This window comes from Emys orbicularis, chromosome 24, assembly GCF_028017835.1.
Source record: "Emys orbicularis isolate rEmyOrb1 chromosome 24, rEmyOrb1.hap1, whole genome shotgun sequence".
NCBI lineage: Eukaryota > Metazoa > Chordata > Testudines > Emydidae > Emys > Emys orbicularis.
Genome location: NC_088706.1, coordinates 3,148,727 through 3,162,559, shown reverse-complemented (window position 1 = coordinate 3,162,559; position 13,833 = coordinate 3,148,727). Strand labels below are relative to the sequence as shown.

At 42.5% G+C, this 13,833-nt stretch overlaps 1 protein-coding gene across 5 annotated transcripts in view; it reads left to right on the top strand.

Moving 5' to 3' along the window:
• ELAVL1 (ELAV like RNA binding protein 1) overlaps positions 1-13,833 on the top strand; it is a 92,276-nt gene that overhangs the window by 43,393 nt on the left and 35,050 nt on the right. For all 5 annotated transcript variants that reach the window (XM_065421973.1, XM_065421969.1, XM_065421970.1 and 2 more), the window contains one exon: positions 1,932-2,115. In XM_065421973.1, coding sequence (XP_065278045.1) covers positions 1,944-2,115 — 172 coding nt within the window. In that variant the 5' untranslated portion in view covers positions 1,932-1,943. The remainder of the gene's footprint in view (positions 1-1,931; positions 2,116-13,833) is intronic.

The window sequence follows — 13,833 nt, the reverse complement described above, 5'->3', positions numbered from 1 at the left end:
TGTTGAAGGTGTATAGGTATAGTAGTTTCATAAGTTTGTATGGAGCATGGCAGGACTACAGGGGTGGAAAATTTTGCATCTGTATACTGTCCAAAGTGTAGGGTTTTTTTACATTTTACTTTTAACTCAGAATTTTTTGGTATTCCAATGTTTTAACACTTGCAAATCTCCTGAAGATTGGTGGTGGTACATATTTCCATCTAGAATTCCAGTTTAACATAGTGCTGCACTCTGGGTTAAATTTTAATCTTGAATGCTGAAAGGTTCTGCTTTATATAACTGGTGATGGGAGTGATTTGGTAAGTTGAAGTTGGAATTAATTTCTACAGGGAAGATTTAATAACGGTATGAGTGTGCTCATGGACATAGATTTCTTTTGAAAATGTTGTTGTAATTGGCCAGATGTAAGGTCATGCCAGTGCACCAATTCCTAGTTGTGTACAGTAGGGGCTTCCATCACTTAAGAATATTCTTTATGCCCATTGTTTTTAAATAACCATCCGCTTAGGCATCCTTCCGCTCAGTAGGAGCTGTTGCAGCCCTTTTGGCATAGAGGAAGGAGTGCTAGGCCAAGATCTGGGATTCTGAGTTTTAGTCCGAATTCTTCCACTGATTCTGTGCACTTCACAGCCTTTGTATGTAGCCTTGTAACTCAGTAACTCCTAGTTTAGGAGGCAGGGAAGTATAATTTCCCCCCCACACACACACACTCTAATTTCAGAGGGATAGCCGTGTTAGTCTGTATCAGTAAAAACAACAGAATGGGTTTTAGCCCATGAAAGCTTATGCCCAAATAAATTTGTTAGTCTCTAAGGTGCCACAAGGACTCTAGTCTCTAATGTTGCAGACCAAGTCTCAGCCATCTAGCTACTTTGTTTTTGAGAATGAATGTGCCAGACCTGTGTGTTTGTCTGGGCTTTCTATAACCACTAGGCCCCATTTCCCTCCTGAGCCAGAAATAGAACCTGGCAATTCTGATTCTCAACATTCTCAGATAGTTGTGTAAGTCGCTGCCCTTCGGGTGGCTGGCCCACATAGTGGGTAACAGCCTGATACTGTGACCAGTTATTCATTTAGCTCAGGTAGTACATCTCTGTTGTGGATTAAAAAGTTCTGGATTCAAGTCCTGCTGATGACTTAAGTTGAGTGAGGTGGTCAGTATGACTTCCCATGAAACTTCTGGATTTTTTTCAGTTTTTTTTTTTTTTAAACTTAAAAAAATTGTAATAAAAAACCCACCCCTGTTAAAAGCATGCTTGAGTTTCAAAGTCAAGCCCTAAATTAGGAAATGCCAGAATTAAGGTTCTTATGCAATCTTAATTTGCCTCTTCTGTATGTATTATGAATGATTAAAGTCTTCATGTGATCACATGCTGTCAGTTCTACAACACCCATGCCTCATTCTGTATAAAGGCTGGACAGTGTATGAGGCAGAGGTTTGTAAGAAAATAACTTGTAGTTAAGGCACTGGACTGGAACCCAAGAGAACTGGCTTCTATTTCAGTCTCTGCCATAGATTTCCAATGTTACCTTGGGTGAAGCTGTTGCCCCTGCAATCTGAGTTCAGCCCCTTGCTCATATGTAACTTTTAACATAGTTTTGTGTATGTGATTTGTTATACATTGAAACATACCTAAAATCTATTTTCACTCCTGTTTTTTGTTGTTTTTCTCCCCAATTTATTGAAATGAACATCTGGGGGGCTTTTCAGTGGTTCAGGTTTGTTAGCTTGAGAGAATGAAATAGCCTGGAATTTTTTTTGAAAAACACTGGAGTTTTCCTTTAAGAAATTAAGATAATATATAGTTTTGAAATAGCTACTTGTTTTCATCTTCCTAAAGTAAAAAGCTTTCAATTGAATACAGGCAGAGAAAGTTCAATTTATTTTAAAATGAAGTTGTAGACCTTATTTGTGATTTTTCTCTTTGCAGATATTTTATAGAATGTCTAATGGTTATGAAGATCACATGGCTGAAGATTGCAGGGATGATATTGGTAGAACAAATTTAATCGTGAACTACCTCCCTCAAAACATGACACAGGATGAGTTACGAAGTCTATTTAGCAGTATTGGCGAAGTTGAATCTGCTAAACTTATTCGGGACAAAGTTGCAGGTATAATCTAGTCTATAAGAGTTTTTGCTTTGTGGTAGACTGCTCAAACCCTTGACTAAATGCAATTCAAGTAGATATTTTGAATATCTGTGTATATTGTCTGCAGCTAACAGGAATGAACACAACTAGATTTAAAGCAATGTTAAGATTAAGAAATAAAGTATTATAAAGTCAAGAAATTTCATAAATGAAGGAGCTAAATTTATCTCTTGGATTAGGAGGTGCAATTCATTAACTTAATTCAGACCCTGGTGTGAACAGGTCTCTTCAACCTGTAAATTCTTCTGCAATATTAACTTGATCTTATGAATAAGGTGAGACATAGACTGTGCAAACAATCAGTCTTCAAAACAGGAAAATACTACATGTGCAACGTGCCTTATATATTGTTGCAGGATAACCTTACCTTAAGGAAATTTCTTATTTGAGTGCTTTATTTTGTGACCTTAACATTGCTCTAATGCTAATTCCATTTTAACTTCCCAAGCTCTTTAAGGAAGAAGGCAGGATGGGGCTCAGGGAAAAGTAATAAACACAGAGCTGCTTAGACTTGTGGAACTTGATGGTTCTTTGAAATTCAGCAAATGTAATCAGAGCCGTAACTTTCTTGATACACCTATTCAGTTTATTAGCTAGCAAGATTCACTAGCAGAGTTTTTATCAGCTTCTTGGTGTGGAAATAATGAGGTGGTTAGAGTATAAAGGCACTGTAACTTTTGACATGCTAAGTAGTTTCCTATATTTACAAGTTCTGTTCATCCTTGTTCAGAATCTTTTGAGTTTACAATCTGCTTCAGTAGGTGAGGTAGTAAATTCCTATAACCAAGTAGCTGTGCAGCTCACTCACCGTGGATACAGGTTTGCCTACACCCATGTCTAAGCATGTAGCTAACAGCCTAGTGGAATTTTCTACAACACTTGGTGAATCCTGCATTTCAAAGATTCTTACTCGCTTCTTCAAAATTAGCAAAGTCCATATTGTTCATTAAGGCCTATTTACATACCAAGTCTGAAGCTTCAAAATTCAGTGGCTGAGTTATCCTCATGAATAAAAATTAATATTTGTACAGAATGTCAGTTTTGCTAGAAACGAAGCATGTAAAATTTTGTGCAGAAGGTGAATATTTTAGAAAGCATGCATGTGACAACAGGTGACTACAGTGGAAATGGTTTTGCAACTTTAATTATAACATTGACGACTAGTGTGACTTCTGATCCCTTTCTCATTTTTTCCAGAACTTTTCAGAGTCCCTCTTTAGCTGAAACTACTTTATATGGCATGTGGATATGTGGGTAGTATGAGCAGAACTAGTTCATGAGGGGTTTACACAGAAGCTTGACAACATAGGGATGGAGAAGACCTGTGATAGTAAGCCATCCAGTCCATTTCCCAGTCAGTGCAGGACTGAATTCTACAGCACATTGTCCATTATTTTGTTCAGATTAGTTTAAAATGTCTTAAGCACTATTATTAGGACTAGACATTCCACCACATTCTTGGGGAATCTACTTTGCAACCTTATACATTAACTGACAGCAATGTTTTTTCCTGGTCAGCTTAATTGTTCCATTCCTTAATTACTCCTAGCTAGATAATCGTTGTATTAGACTAAAACACTTATTAACCAAAGACTGATATGGAAGATGGAGAGCCAACAGTGAGGCCTGTAACTGAATAGCAAGCCCAGCCACACACTTCATTCATCTGCTGGGGAGGAGGAATTAATCTCTAGAATTGCCTGAGGATCCAGCTGATGGGCTTGGTCTTCCACATCAGCTTCTGTCTCCTAAGCATCCAAGTTAAATCTGAAGAGCTTTCCATTTTCCTTTCTCTTGCCCACTCTCCCTCTTTTGGCTTCTTGGAGGGAAGAGACTTGTCCCCCTCCTCCTTCCCTTTCCACTACCACTGCATCCCATTCTGGAGGGTCTGGTGTGGAGTTTCTGCTATTCTATCCCCTCATCTGGCTTGCGTTTTTGGATCATCCTTTGCTATGAATAGCTCCAATACTTGACTGTGTTTCATTACTTTCTCAAACAGCTATGGGGTGGAATCTATGAGCAGCAGCACAGACATTGGAGCTATATGCAGATTTGAGAAGACATTAGACATCGGTTAACATTTGGAAGATGATCTTTGCTCCTTATGATGGTGTTTTTATTTAATCTTGTTTTCTGCAGAAATGATGACCTAGACCTTCTTACGAGGGAAAACTACTTATTGTTAGCAAGTGGATTTTTCATCTCTTGGCAATTCCTGTCCATCTTTGATGTCTTAATCCTTCAAATACTGTATTTGGAAATTGTCTCACCAGTATGACTCTCTCTTCTTAGTTGCTGCTTAAATGTTAGATTTAGTTATTCTAATCTTACCTCATAAATTAATCCGTCTGACCACGTTTGTTGCTGTAAACTTTGTGTCTCTGGTAATAGAAGATCACACTCTAGAATAATATGTTCTGCGCTGGTGTCACGGCTTCGTCACAGCTGGACACGAGCAAACTAGAAAGAGCTATTACATACCTAGGTTCATCTCTCTCTCTCTCTCTCTCTCTCTCTCTCTCTCTCTCTCTCTCTCTCATTCATATATATATATATATATATATGTATGTATGTTTAGGGTGAGAAAAGACATCTGTGAGCATAGTCTGGCCTGCATAACACAGACTGAAGAATTCATATGGCAATTCCTGTATTGAAGGGAATTATTTGTCCCTACTATATAAATGAACACTTTCAGTAACTTGTGGTTGAGTTAGATATGCAACCTCTCTATTTAGACTTTAAGTGATAATGAATTTACCTCTTCCCTTATTGGTAATTACTCTTTCTTTTAAGAATTTGTCTTCTTTCCAGTTTGAATTTTTCTAAATTTAATTTACAGGCATTGGATCTTGTTATGCATTCTCTGCTCGATTAGTCCCCTAGTATCAGATACTTTCTACCTCAGTAGGTGCCTATAGACTATGATCAAGACCTTTTTAAACTTTTTTTGCTTAGCTAAATTGAACTTCTTAAGTTTCTCATTGTACGACATGTATTCCATTCCTTGAATCACTTTCTTAGCTCTTCTCTGAACTCTCTCCAGTTTTTTCAGTCTCCTTTTGAAGTACGAGTATCAGAACTGGATGCAGTATTCCAGTAGTGGTCTCCCAGTGCTGTATATACAAGTGATACTGTCTCCCTACTCTTAACTAGATCCCTGTTTATACATCCAAGGATCTTGTTAGCCTTTTTTGCCATAACATCCCTCTCGTCTTCAGGTGGTTTACTACAATGACCCTAAGTACTTTGCAGTCACTGTTTTCAAGAATAGTTGCCCATCCTGTAAATGTTGGCCTATGTTTTTGTTCCTAAATCTATGAACTTGCATTTGGCTATATTGAAATTCATGGTTTCAACTTATTCTACATAATTTACTAAGAAAGCTAGATTACTCTGTGTGAGTTGTTTACTACTACAATTTTTCAGTCATCTGCAAACTTTATCTGCAAAGACTTTATATTTTCTTCCAGATCATTGATTTAAATTTTTTTTTTTTATTAAATGGCATAAGGCTGAGAAAGATGAGGCAGGAACCCTCTAGAACAGTGGTCCTTAAGCAATGGGGCAGGCCTCCCAAGGGAGGAGCAGGAACGTGTCAAGGGAGGCACAAGCTCTGTGTGTGTGTGTGTGTGTGTGTGTGTGTGTGGGAGGGGTTATTTATATTTATTTTTTTGAGAGCTCTGGCTGGCTGTCAGTCCAGGTAGCTGGGGCTCGTGCAGAAGTGCCATGCACATCTGGGAGGTGGGGATAAAGGGGCAGCTGGAACCCTGCCACATCGGGGCTGATAGCCGGAGCCCTGCCACCTGGGCTCAGGGTCTCCTCCCTCCGGCAGCCCAGGCTCTCCTCCTCCTCCCGTCCCTCCAATCCCTCACTAGGAAGTGACAGGACTCTGGCTGTCAGCCCTAGGTTGGCAGCAGCAGTGCAGAAATAAGCGTGACAATGGGGTGCTAAGTCTGTTGTGAAAAGTTGTATTGAGGAATATGACTTTTCACATTGCCATCCTTGCGTCTGTGCTGCTGCTGGCGTGGAGCTGCCTGCAGAGCTGGGCGCCTGGCCAGCAGCCGCTGTTCTCTGCTGTGCTTTCAGAACTGGGTTGCAGTATATGTACTTGGGGTGAGGGTAGTAAATTACTACAGATACAAAGAAGGGGCGGCCCGATCATTCTAGAAGTACCCCCACTATTTGATCACTGTATTTTGAGATGTTAGCCTATTTTAATTTATCTAAAAAGTATCACATTGATTTAATGCAGGGGTTCTCAAACTGAGGGTCAAGACCCCTCAGGGGGTCGTGAGGTTATTACATGGGGGGGTTGCGGGCTGTCAGCCTCTAGCCCAAACCCCACTTTGCCTCCAGCATTTATAATGGTGTTAAATGTATTAAAAAGTGTTTTTAATTTATATGGGTGGGTCGCATGCAGAGGCTTGCTGTGTGAAAGGGGTCACCAGGACAAAAGTCTGAGAACCACTGATTTAATGTAATGCAAACTTATTAATTTGAGGTAATAAGTCATATGCCTTACAGATATCAAAGTATATTCTATCAAGTTACCTTTATCAACCAGATTTGTAATGTAGTTAAAAAAAAGTTTGCTTGACAACACCTATTTTCCATTAAGCTATGTTGATTGTCATTTAATTATTTTTCCGTCTTCTCTTTATTGATAGTCCCACATCATCTGTTCCATTATTTTTGCCTGACATTGAGGCCAAACAAATTAGCTTATTATTAGCTACTCATCCTGTTTTATTCTTTAAATATTGTCAGAACATTGACTTTCTTTTTGGTCTCTTGAATTCGTTTTCCAAGGTTTATTGAACTAACACCAGTGGCCTGCAGACTCTTGGGTGCAACATTTCCAAATCTGTTGATTGAAAGCTTTTAACTTTAGTAGAAGCTGCTTAACACCCTCCTTGGTTACTGCTGGAATGGTGCGGTTATGAGGTGGATACATTATCTAGCTTTGTTCCTCATACAGAATAAACATTAACCAAATGCTTTTACCTTCTGCGCATCATTGACTATATTACCATCATCTCAATCTAGTAAAGATCTGTATAAGTGTTAGGATTTCTTTTGTTTCATGATTCATTAAAAATATTCTTCCTTATTGTCCTTTGACCTGTTAGCCATTGATACTCCATTGGTACCTTTAACTTCCTTTATGAGTCAACTGCAATTCTTAACTTCTAGTTTATATTCATTGCAGTCCATTTCCCCTTTTCCCATTTGCTTATTGCTGCATGCTGACTTATATTTTATTGTTCCTTTCATATCCTCTCAGCCAAGATGCCCCTCTAACTGAAGCATTATGCTCCCAGTCAGTATTTCGTATAATTATTTTTAGCTTTGAGAAATTGGCCCTTTTACAATGCCAAGAATCTATATTACTGTCTGGGACTGTATTCTGTTTTCACACAGCAAATAAGATCATGGTCACTTGTACTGAGGCATCTGCTAACTCTTTATTTTGCTGAGCAATGCATCTTTGACCCTTAAATAAAATTCTGTACATAATCTTTGTTTAGTGTCTTTTTTTGAACCCTTTTTGCTAACAAATGGCTGTCTTTAGTTACATTTTCCATATACACCTCTACCCCGATATAACGCTGTCCTCGGGAGCCAAAAAATCTTACTGCGTTATAGGTGAAACCGCGTTATATCGAACTTGCTTTGATCATCCGGAGTGCGCAGCCCCCCCCCCCCCCCCCCCCGGAGCACTGCTTTACCGCGTTCTATTCAAATTCATGTTATATCGGGTCGTGTTATATTGGGGTAGAGGTGTAGTTAAAAATCATTGCCAGTTATCCTCATATGTACTGTTGAAGAAATTAGTGTTTAAGCAATGTTATTAACTATTTTTCTGTCTTTCCCATTACATTCACAATTCTCTCATTCAAAATGGCCATGCTTTCCCAGAGGTTAATGGCTTTTAAGCTACTTGTGCCTAAGTAGAGAAGGAACTGCTTTCCTAGAGGGCAACATCCAGAGTTACCTTCCAAAGTTTTAGTAACTAGTATCTAAAACCACTACTTTAGGGCATAATCTAACCTCTAACTTCTGGGGTTTAGGAGGAAACTTCCCTGGGAGCAGGTTGTCCCATATCTATTTTGGTTTTTTGGGTATCTTGTGGCCAATGCCAGCTTCTTCAGTTTTAGAGATAGGATACTGAACTAGATGGAGCACTCACCTTGAATTTCTGTGTTCTGTTGGAGTGGTTCTGCTTCTGTGCTTGCTTCAAAGCAATCATCTGGCTTCTGTGCAGAGTGTCTGGGCTGAGGGTTTTGTCCTGAGAGCCTTTGCATTGCTTAGTTGGTTGATTAACTCCTCAAAGGAGGTTGAACTTCCAAGTGCTGTTTGATTGTCACATCACACTTGGAGGTCTTGGTGACTGGCTTGGTTGGAAGGTTGGGCATCATGGAAATTTATCCTGGCTTGATGCAGAAAACTGTACTTCTAGCCTGTTTTGTGGATATGTAACACCCTTGTCTTGATATAATTCATGTCAATGGTTGCCCAAGGTTCATAGGCTGTCCCAGCCCCCCTTAACAATGCTTCAGCCTATCACCTAACTGGGGGCAAAGGGATAGTGCTGAAAAGGAATATGACTGTTTAGAGTGTGATAGCTTTTGAGGAATCATCAGCCCATGTAAATATCCACTGAGGCGGAGGACAAAGGCAATGTCTGTCCAGGATGATCTTACTTTTGCCCACTTCCTGAAGAAGCAGCCCCAATGCACTTCCTAAACCACAAGCCCATCCTTTCTCTTCCTGTAGTCCCCTGCTTTATTTGTTACACACCTTTGAATGAGGCAGGGGTGGTGTGAGGGCTTCAGATAACTGCCTCATTGGGGGCATGGCTACACATTCAGTGCTGCAGCGGCACAGCTGGACTGATGCAGCTGCAGTGCGTCTGGTGAAGACGCTCTGTCAATAAAACTCCCTCGGCGAACGGCAGCAGCTATATCTGCAGGACAAGCTCTTCCACCAACATATACTGTGCACACAAGCACTTATGTCAGTGTAACTTATGTCGCTCGATGGTGGTTTATTCACACTCCTGTGTGACATAAGTTATGCCAATATAAGCTGTACTGTAGGTCTAGCCTTACTATGTATTCTAGGCATTGATTGAGGCCCAGGTTCTGTGGGGCAAGAAAATAACGTGGTCATATCATTGGAGCAAAATTAAGGAAGAAGGGGCAGCCTTTATTATGGCAAATTTAAATGATTTCCTCCTTTAAAATAACTGTTTATTTAGGAAGTAGTTTAGCAATTTTACAAATCTCTCTACCACACAAGCACCACAAGTGTAATATTAACAATTACAAAAAATCATTTTGTTTAGAGAAATCTTATACAAAAATAGTCATTGTCATCAAGGACTTTTTTTTGCTTTAAACTGAAAAGACAGTTCTTCTTCGAGTGATGGTCCCTACTGTATTCCAGTGAGGGTTTATGCATGTGCACCATGTGTTTGGATCTGGAGATTTTTTTCAGGTAATAGTGTTCATTGATCTGCACATGCACCCACGGCTTGCCTCATGGTTTTGTCTGAGGTGATAAAGGGCGGACTGGACCAATAATGTCTCCGGTTCCTTCTGAGTGCCACATGGTCTGGGTCGGAACTATTAGTGTCCTCTTGCGTGTGATGCACTTTATTTAAAAAAAAAAAAAAAGTGTACATGGTAAAAACTGTAAAACTATTTCTGTTTTATAGTAGTTTGTTAGTAGGATCGGGGTTCCTTTTTGGGATGTTTTATTCCCAGTGAACACCCACCACCACCACCCATGTGCGGCTACTGGCCTATGCAGAGAACCCCAGGCTTTAAAATCTGCACCTCCTGCCTGCGTTCCTTCTTGGTCAGATATGAACATCAACACTGCATCTACTGCTTGGAAGAAGCCCACATTTCATCCAGGTGCAGTATCTGCCAGTTCTTCCCAAGCCATACCCAGACTCTCCACCTCCAGAAGTACCTCATGGAAGTTGCCATGAGACCTCATTTTGACCCTGGCCAGGCAACCCCACTGTACGTCAACCTGAGGCTACCAGCAGTGTGCCTTCAACTATGAAGTTCAAGGCCGGCACCAGCAGTACCACCATTATGGACCATGCGCATGGGCCTAGTCAGGAGATAAGGAGACATGCACATAAGCATGGCAGTAAGTCTTCCTCTAAACCTAAGAAGGGAGAGACTCCTTCCGTGAGTTCCAGTCATGGGGACTGAGTGCAACCTAAAGTGCACAAACATGAAAAGAAGCTGCATAAATCCACAGATCCGCCAGTACCGAGTGTGGACCTGCACACACAAGTCAACATTAGCATTGCTCAGAGCCAGAGAGCCATAAGCTCCAAGGAAGACCACTGCTCCCATTTCGGTTCCGGGGACCGAGAAAGCGCTCTTGACTCCAGGGAGGTTGGGAAAAGTGCCAGAACCCCAGTAAGTGTTTGTTCTGGGAGAACCAAGGTCCCAATGCTTTCTGGAGCCCTCTACTTCCAGGGAGACGTTATATCCGGCATCAGACTTGCCACATCTGAGGCACTCCTCGCCCCCCACTCCAGCAGTGCACAGCTCCGATGGTACTGCCAATGGAACCAGTCTCCAAGTTTTCATCTTCAGAGGACTTGGATGAGGGTTAGGGACCATCCATCCCTTTCCGCCACTACGAGTACGCACTGAGGCCTTCTATATTATGACAGTATTCTCCACTCCAGCTGCTGTGGAGCCACTGGTTTCCTTGCACCATGGGGCCCTCCTCAGCACCCTCTGGATCCATCCTGCTGGCCCTATTGGGGATCCTGGCCCCAATACTTTCTCTCAAAACCTGTCCATTCTGTCAGGGAGGCTTCGTCTATTTCACCATCTCAGGTGCTTTCGAGTCGGAGTTTGGAACCTGTAATGGAAGATGAGCGTCTCAGACGGTACTGCTGGAACAGGAGAAATTCCCATCATCCTCTCCTGATGTGGCAGTGGTTTCAACGTCCTGCCCATCTTCTGATGACTACTAGCAATTCCAGGATCTCCTGAGTGGAGTGGCTGGAGAGCTTCACGTTCCCCTGGAGGAGATCCAAGACACTCAGCATAAGCTGCTGGATATACTTCTCTCAGAGCGACTCTGGTTGGCCTCGATATCCATCAACGATGCCATCCTTGAGCCAGCTCTCACAGTTTGGCATACGCCAGCCACACGTACGCCTACCCGAACAGAGGCAGAAAAAGATACTATGTACCAGTCAAGGGGTCTGAGTTTCTCTTCTCACATCCACCTCCCAATTAACTTGTGGTACATGCAATGACAGAACGGGCTAGGCAACAGCATCCATGCTTCACCCCATCCAACAGGAAGGGCAAGCAACTGGACCTTTCAGGCTACGAAGTCTTCTTTTCAGCCAGCCTTCAATACAGGATTTCAAATGATCAGGCATTACTTGCCACATATGATTTCCTGAATTACAGAAAATTGAAGGATTTTGCCAAGTAACTGCCACAACAGGACCAGACCCGATTCCAGGCAATAATTGTGGAGGGGAAGCTGTTAGCAAGGACCTCAGTCCAATCAGCAGTACATGCAGCAGATACCTCATCGCATTAAATGGCCATGGGCACATCGTCATGAGGAGGTAGTGGGGCTCCATTTGTCTGGTTTACCCAGGGAGGTACAAAATACCATCAAAGACCTGATGATTCCCTCCACACCCTCAAGGTTTTGAGAGCTACATTCCATTTTGAGTATTTACACACGTGTGCTGAAACTTAAGTTCTACTGCTGCAGCCCGCACAGCATTACAGAACCTCCCAGTTTTTCCATCAACAGCCTTATGAAACACCAAGGAAGTATCAGAAGATTCAAAAATCTCATCCTCCAGGACCCACCCTCCCAGTCTTCCTCCTCCCACATGCAACCCCTACAGAAGAGGTATTTCTGAGGAACTCTAGAGAGCTTTCAGTCACCTTGCCTGCTGCGATATAAACACCCCACCCTGTTTGGGTGTCGTCTAGCACTCTCTTTACAAGCTTGGAGTGCAATAACAACGTACAGTAACTCCTCGCTTAACGTTGTAGTTTTGTTTCTGAAAAATCCGACTTTAAGCGAAACGATGTTAAGCGAATCCAATTTCCCCATAAGAATTAATGTAAATGGGGAGGAGGTTAGGTTCCAAGGAAATTTTTTTCACCAGACAAAAGACTATCTATACACACACACACACACACACACACACACACACACACACAAGTTTTAAACAATTTAATACTGTACACCGCAATGATGATCGTGAAGCTTAGTTGAGGTGGTGAAGTCAGAGGGTGGGATATTTCCCAGGGAATGCCATACTGCTAAATGATGATCTAGTACTTGACTGAGCCCTCAAGGGTTAACACATTGTTGTTAATGTAGCCTCACACTCTACAAAGCAGCACAAATGGAGGGAGGGGAGACAGTATGGCAGACAGAGAGAGAGACCCTGTGTGAGAGAGAGATGCATGTTGCCCCTTTAAGTATGCTGACCGCACTCTAAGTACATTGCCTTTTTAAGTAGATCAGCAAATTGAGACAGCAGCTGCTCCCAGCAAGCTCCCTCTGTCCTGAGCCCTGTTGTCTCTTTCCTCCCCCTCCCCCGCTCTATGGAGATGGGGTAAGTGAGGGGCAGGAGCAGGGGGACACCCTGACATTAGCCCCCCTCATCCTCCCTCCCCCCCTCCCCACAGCAAGCAGGAGGCTCCTGGGAGCAGCTCCAAGGCAGAGGGCAGGAGCAGCACATGGCAGTGGGGGGAGGGACAGCTGAACTGCCAGCAATTGATTAGCCTGCTGAGCGGCTGCCACACAGGGAACTTAGGGGAGCTGCCAGTCCACCCTGATTCCAAGTCCCCACCAGCTAGCTCCAATGGGCTGCTCTTTCTGCAAGCAGTGGACAAAGCAGGCAGCTGCCAAACAATGTTATAAGAGAACATTGCGCAACTTTAAACGGGCATGTTCTCTAATTGATCAGCAATATAACAACAAAACCATGTTAACTGGGATGACTTTAAGTGAGGAGTTCCTGTACAAGTGGGTGCTAAATGTCATCCACTATGGCTATATGATCGAGTTCTTTATGCTACTTCATTCACAACCCCCTCCCCGATCCCTCCTGAAGGACCACTCATGACAGAATCCTCGCCCTGGAGGTGGCCTTCAGACCACAAAGAGGGGCGATAGAGTGGGTTCCTCTGGACTTTTCTATTCAACTTCCTGATACCCCAAAAGAAGGATGGGTGGAGCCCAATCCTGTATCTCTATCATCTCAATTGCTTCATCCGCAAAGCCCAAGTTTCATATGGTCACCGTAGCAGCCGTCATCCCATCATTCGAAGAAGGCATGTGCTTATGGCTCTCAATATTCAGGATGTTTATTTTCATATAAACATTCATCCGTCCCACCGAAGGTTCCTGATGTTTATGGTGGGCCTTCAGCACTTTCAATACAGGGTCCTGCCATTTGGACTCACCACTGCTCCCGGGGTCTTCACCAAAGTTTTCTCCATCATAGAGGCCCATCTCAGGTGTTATGAGGTCCTTGTATTCCGCTATCTCAATGACTGGCTCTTAGCAGCGTGGTCCAGAGATGAAGTCCAGATTTCCACCTCCATGTTACTCAGACTCCTTTCATCCCTTGGAGTCAGCATCAATGTT